We start from the raw sequence: 6,612 nt of genomic DNA, 5'->3' as shown, positions 1-6,612 counted from the left end.
ATTCAGTGATGGCTTGTAACTCGAATACTGTACTTGCTACAACAAAAATGCCTACATGAGTATTGCTACTTTCTACTTCTATTCAAAAACATTGCAGAGGGAAATGTTGTAGCCTATTTTAACTCCAACACAAATGTCGGACGACTGTAGTTTCTTTTGCTTATTAAATAATAATAATCCAATACTATAATATATTAAAATGAACACTAAGACGCATAATGAATATTTCGGCTTTGATTAAACTTTTATTAACTCAATGTATGTTTCGTATGTAAAATGTGCATAGTAATAACTATAGATAAGTGTAGTAAAAAGTACAATATTTCAATATTTCCAAATAATAATAAAAATAAATTGTATTTATATAGCGCTTTAAAAGGCACTCAAAGACACTTTACATGGTAAAAAAACAAAACAATAAAAGCATTTATAATAAGAACAAAATCATAACAATAAGGAACAACACGAAAAGAAAGAAAGAAAACATACATAACTGACATACATACAAATCCTTGTCACTCAGTCAGGATAGAACCTGACAGCTTCCTTCTCTTACTTTTATTTCACCTATTTATAAGCCACGTGTTGAGAGACGAAAGAAATGAAAGAGGATATTAAGCCATTAAAGCAGTTGGACTGTCAGAACTAGTTGAAGTGTCAGTTGGTATGTAGGCAATGATGGCAGTTAAAGAGTGAAAAATGTGTTGAATCTAACAGCTTTCTTACTTTACTTGTATATTTTGCTCCCTAAAAACAGTCAAGTAAAAGCTCCATTCCACATCAGAGTCAGATTTAGATTTAGATCCAGTAGGTGAATAAAAGGTGATAGTCACCAGTGCTGGAAAATAGAAATCAGATGTGTTCAGCACATGATGAGAAATGTCCGGAAAAGGCAGGTGTGAAAAACAACACAAACCCATGTACCAGAGCTCATTAATGAAACTTCCAGTTTCTACTCCATTTAGCTGCACGCTGTGTGTGTGTGTGTGTGTGTGTGTGTGTGTGTGTGTGTGTGTGTGTGTGTGTGTGTGTGTGTGTATGTTCTGGACTGACTGACGATGTGCACTGGCGGGCAGTCGACGGCGACAGTGAGCTTGTCTCTGAAGTGAAAAGAAGCGGTGGACGGTGAAAGTGAAAGGAGAAGAGCTCCATAACTGTGACAAGCACCGGAGCGGGCAGTCCTCCCCACACAAGACAGACAACGCACACACACACACACACACACACACACACACACACGGAGACAGAGGGGGAGAGAGAGAGAGAGAGACATAGAGAGACCCGGGTCTGGTCGACACAGCAGCACTTCAGCAGATACAGCCATGGCTAACATCGCGGTCCAAAGGATCAAGCGGGAGTTCAAAGAAGTTCTCAAAAGCGAAGAGGTGCGGTAACGTTTTTGTCTATTTATGTTTTTTCACTTTGATTCAGCTTCTTTATTTTGTTACTGTTTTAACTGAACTAATTAAAATGTAAGTGACTGTAGCCGTTATGTCAGATACCAACATTACCTAACGTCAGGTCCCAATCCTGTGCTGCTGTAGGTCAGGCCTAAACAGGAGAACTTTAGCTTAGCTTTAGCTTGATGTCAGTGCCCCGGCCGAACCTATCCTGTTATTGTTAGGTGGGTGTGTTCAGGAAACACCGAGGATTCAGCTTTGTCAACTGACAGGCCGCGTGTTTCTAACGAACGGTGCCGCATACCTGTGGATAACTACTTAACTAAATTAAACATACCTCGTATGGGCAATACCCGCCTCTTAAAAGGCAGCGTAGGTGTTTACTTACGATAATTAGCCGATGGCTCTTCGAGTTAGCAGCTTTTAGCTTGCTAATGGTAACGATATTTTGACATCTCAACCTAAGTTAGCATTAGCCCGTGGTGTTCATGATATAACGTTCACCAACTTATCCTATTTTTTAAAACAGTTGGTTTCTATTAGGAAAGGATTTAAGCCATTTAGAGTGTGTATTTTGTCATTCTACTGCCTGTCAAGTATTCTTGTTGTGGGTTTGTAGTTATGCCAACTTTTGCTAGCTTGGCTCCAGTAGCAAGCTATCCACGCTGCTAACTTATTTAAATGTCCCAGTGGCTCCTGTTGAACTCTGTAACAAACTTTGAAGTACAGTTGTTGCGCCTTTATAACAGCTGACACGTGTGCAGCTTTCACATGTTTGTAAAAGAATGTGGTTTGACACTTGACAGACGACATGTCGAGACAGCGTTGAGTACTGTGGTTCCGTGGAGCACCAGGGTAACGTTATCTTCTCATTTGTCCCAACCCATAGACTAGTAAAAACCAGATCAAAGTAGATTTGGTGGATGAGAACTTCACAGAGCTGAGGGGGGAGATAGCAGGTCCTCCCGATACACCATATGAAGGTATTGTCACACACCGGCATTACAGTGGCCTGACAACATATCTGCCATGACACTTTATGATTTGTCATGCTGAAACATTGTTTTTCTTTCGTTTCTTTTCAAGGTGGCAGATTTCAACTTGAAATAAAAATCCCAGAAACCTATCCCTTTAACCCTCCAAAGGTACGAGCTTCAGTTGTTCCCATCTAAATACTTGCTGCATGTCCTTAACCCCTTTCTCTCACGTTCCAGTGCATTTACATGCATTCTGGTTTAAAAAAACGTATATACGCTCTTAATCCTGTTTTTAAGGAACTCAAAGGTGCTAGCTGAGGTACTCTGTGGCTCGTAAACACCATATACAGGTTACCGATCACTGTCTGCCATGTGCACAGGTCTACTCTAGCTACATAACGGTTAATAAATGAAAAATGAAAGTGTATGTTAAGAGTGACAATCTGCTTGATATCTCAAATGTAGGGGTGATGGGCATACAATCCTTTATCAGTGATTTCACGTAGCAATGATACATTGATATAGATGTTGATACAATAAAGTTTCTCATGTTTCTATCTAGTGAATGAAATACCCAAGTTATGTACTTTGTCACACTGATGCATTTCATATAACAACCCAATATTGCCAGAAACTAGTTGTGCTCATTGATTTGTAACATTGCCCACTTAAAGCGACAGCTACCGTGACAAACGGTATGACAAAATCTACCCAAATATGATCAAAACAAAGACAACACTCAAGCCAGGATACAAGTGTGCATCTGACCCATTGCATTTGCCCCCCCCCCCCCCCCCCCCCCCCCCCTTTTTCCTCCATAGTTAAACCATTTTTATCCAGGTAACTGTCTTTCTTTTAAGGTGCGTTTCATCACTAAGATCTGGCACCCTAATATCAGTTCTGTGACGGGAGCAATATGTCTGGACATTTTAAAAGACCAGTGGTGAGTGAGACTCATCTGAACCTCGCGACGCACTTTACTGCATGTCCCTGTGTGTCTCCCTCGTCTCAAACACCCTCCATGTATCTGTCCCACCCAGGGCAGCTGCCATGACCCTGCGGACGGTGCTGTTGTCTCTACAGGCTCTCCTCGCCGCAGCAGAACCAGATGATCCACAGGATGCAGTAGTAGCCAACCAGGTGAGAAGGATGTTTTTCGGAAACACATGGCCCGTCTCTCTCTGTGTGTACTTTTACCGTTTTGACATTTAACCCTCACTGGGCTGTCTGTCTGCATCCTCAGTACAAGCAGAACCCAGAGATGTTCAAACAGACTGCGAGGCTGTGGTCTCACATCTACGCAGGCGCTCCGGTCTCCAGCGCCGACTACAACCGCAAAATAGACAAACTCTGTGCGATGGGCTTTGATAAGGTCAGAACCACTTTGAGTTTTTTTTTTGTTCCACCATAACATTTGTTGATATTATTAGCATGGTGTGGAACTGAAACAGTTGGTTGATTTAATAGATCAGTTGATTGACAGACAATTGATGGGCAACTATTTTGACGCTGGATTCGTCGTTTGAGTAGGTTTTTTCAGCAATTGTGGCAAAGATTTTCTTGTTCCAGCTTCTATCAGAGTAAATGTTTTCAGTTTTTCCTCCTAACCCTGGTTGGACGAAACACAATTACTCCGGGAACGCAACGTTTGGCATTACTGTATTCTGACATTTTATAGACCAAACAAAAACTAGACTGCAATATTAATTGATGGATATAGTCATCATAGCCAAATTGTTAGTTGCTGCCTTAGTTGACAGCATTCTTGTTGGAGCAACAGGGTTTGTGGAGTCTCACTAAAGTAAATGTCAAAGGATTTACTCTTAACAAGGCACAGATTAATAAAAAAAGCTGCTCAAAGGGTCGACATATTTGATAAAAATCATCCTTTCAGTTCTTATTAACTCGATCTTGTAAATGAGGCACTGCTTCTAATCTCTTTTTTAATTCCATGTCCCTCTCACTCACAGAATGCAGTAATAGCGGCCTTGTCTTCAAAATCCTGGGACGTGGAAACGGCGACAGAGCTGCTCCTCAGCAACTGAGACAACGCAGCCAGGTGTGAGGATCCCAAACATGGCATCATCAGCCCCGCCCCCCCCCGCCCGCCCGGCATCTATTCCACCATGGCCTTTTGTTAAACACATACACACACCCACCCCCCCATTCACCACGGCAGTCTGAGCCTTCTCTTACAACAGTTTGTTTGCTATAAACTCAACACCGGTAGCACCACGATCGCCAATATGCACACCGCCCCACTGCCTTTCCGACCCCCATCTGTCCATCACGCTGTCTTTTCTCCCACTAACATAAAATGTGTATCCTTGTTATAAGCCACCAAACACTTTCACCCATACATTTTGTCGTCCATGCCCTTCATTCATGTTAGCTCTGACATGTTTGTTCCTTAATATCGCAAAGAATCAAATACCTGCCTTTGCCTGCTGGGTTTTCCAGGGTGAAATGTGAAGGAAACCCAGCATACTGCTCCTCCCAGTACACCACCAATTACCACCTCCGGCAACCAGTTGGACTTTGTGTCATATTTCTCTTACACAGACATTTAATACCATAACGGTCTAGCTGGATTATATTAACTCGACTGGATAGTGTTCTGCATTGATTGGTGTAATGGGTCTTTTCTTTTTTTTTCTTTTTTTTTTTTAAATCATATCACATAGATGCTGCACTACCCTGCAGTTTCTTTTTGTCTGTAGAATTAGAAAACTTCACACAAACATCTGCACATAAGCAAAAAGTTAACTGTAAATAGATGCGTGTAAATTTGAAAATACATCGGGGATATACTTTTTTTTCTTACATGGCATTGTAACACAAATTATTTTAAATACAAACAATGCCTAGTTTACAATTATATGGGGAGATATCTTTTTATGCTTTTGTGATCCACAAGGAATGCCTCTGAAATGGCCGGTTGTTTATTTTTTTTTCTTAAGATTGTTGCTCAGCCAAAGTCCTGGCCCTAATGGGACAGGAAGTGACAGCCAGGTCAGGCCCCTGAAGGACATCACATGCCACCTTTCTCTGCTGCGCCACAATCAAACGTTTTTCTTTATTGTCCTCGCATGATCTGTGCTGCCTTTTATTTTTATTTGGCCAAACGATGTGGGGGTGGGGCGTCCCTTCAGACTCGTGGAACTGGCAAGACTTTTCCCCAACCTGTGGAAAGGGACACCTGGGAACTCCGCCCTGCAGGCCACTGAAGCACTGTTTGGAACGTCTGTAGGGAACCGGAGCTTCTTCTGTCGAGTGTGTTGCTAGAAAGCTCTTCTTCTGCTCTGGGCAGATTCACCCGACGGGAAACACACCTCAACAAGAAATGAGTGACTGAGTTTGCAATGCTGTGCTTTTGTTTTTTTTAACTCATTTCAGAGACCACGCTACTTTTAGCCGTGGATTAAGGATCTTCTCGCCCTCTCCAGTCCTGATGTGGATCATTGAGAGGGGGAGCTTCGCCACTAATCACCGATCCAATCCAACAGCGCTCAACTTAAAACGTCAGCCATGTGCGCACAGGCGACGACCCCCCAAACACGCTTTTCTACAGAGCCAAATCAAATTGTCAGAGGTCCTTGAATGATGTCTGACGTGTCGTTTAAGAGGCTGGGACTCCTCTGCAGGCCTCTAGTGTTTTCAGACATTTTTCATTTGTAAAGACTGTAAAGAAATGTTAGGGAAGTGGGGTGTTGATAAAATCTCACAGCCTTTTAAAAAAAGAAAAAAAAACATCTTCCCCACCACCACAGTGGCATATTACAGTACTACATGGAGTTTTCCTGCTCCCTCTCCACTGACTGAAGACAGTTTCCAGCCAGAGCCCAAAAAAAAAAAAAAAAAAAAGGCATACTCCATCTCCTTGACTTGTAAATAGGCCAGGTCTCATTATTACTAGAGTGTACCATTGATGGCTGGATCTATATTTTGTAAGAAAAAGAAAGGACAACAAAAGGAAGAGGGCCCCTCCTCCCCGGCTTCTTGGTTCTCTCACTTTGTACAATATTGCACGATGAGTCATAGAAAAATTGGGCTGTCGCATCTCAGTTTCTCCTTTTGGATCGAGACTTATTTGTCCTCTTTTGTTTCCTTGGAAGCGAGCATCAGCAGTATAAAAAGCATGGTTATTTATTGTGACAGTGTCATGTTTCTTTGATTAAAAAAAAAAGAAGAAAAAAAAAGTGGAAACTCACGTTTGATTCTTGTCAAGTCTCTTG

General features: G+C 42.0%; 1 protein-coding gene across 1 annotated transcript; it reads left to right on the top strand.

The window, feature by feature from the left end:
* The first annotated feature begins 1,055 nt into the window (after window positions 1-1,055).
* ube2kb (ubiquitin-conjugating enzyme E2Kb (UBC1 homolog, yeast)) lies at window positions 1,056-6,587 on the top strand. The gene is made up of 7 exons (XM_068705454.1): window positions 1,056-1,385; window positions 2,290-2,383; window positions 2,487-2,545; window positions 3,238-3,320; window positions 3,418-3,517; window positions 3,621-3,749; window positions 4,348-6,587. Exons 1-7 carry the CDS (start codon window positions 1,323-1,325, stop codon window positions 4,420-4,422), a joined length of 603 nt encoding a protein of 200 aa, XP_068561555.1. The 5' UTR covers window positions 1,056-1,322; the 3' UTR covers window positions 4,423-6,587.
* Window positions 6,588-6,612: the final 25 nt, after the last annotated feature.

Source organism: Cebidichthys violaceus, unplaced genomic scaffold (genome assembly GCF_023349555.1).
Source record: "Cebidichthys violaceus isolate CVI_PGR_0920_01 unplaced genomic scaffold, fCebVio1.0.p SCAF_119, whole genome shotgun sequence".
NCBI lineage: Eukaryota > Metazoa > Chordata > Actinopteri > Perciformes > Stichaeidae > Cebidichthys > Cebidichthys violaceus.
The sequence above is the reverse complement of the archived record's forward strand: the minus strand, read 5'-3'. Positions and strand labels throughout refer to the sequence as shown.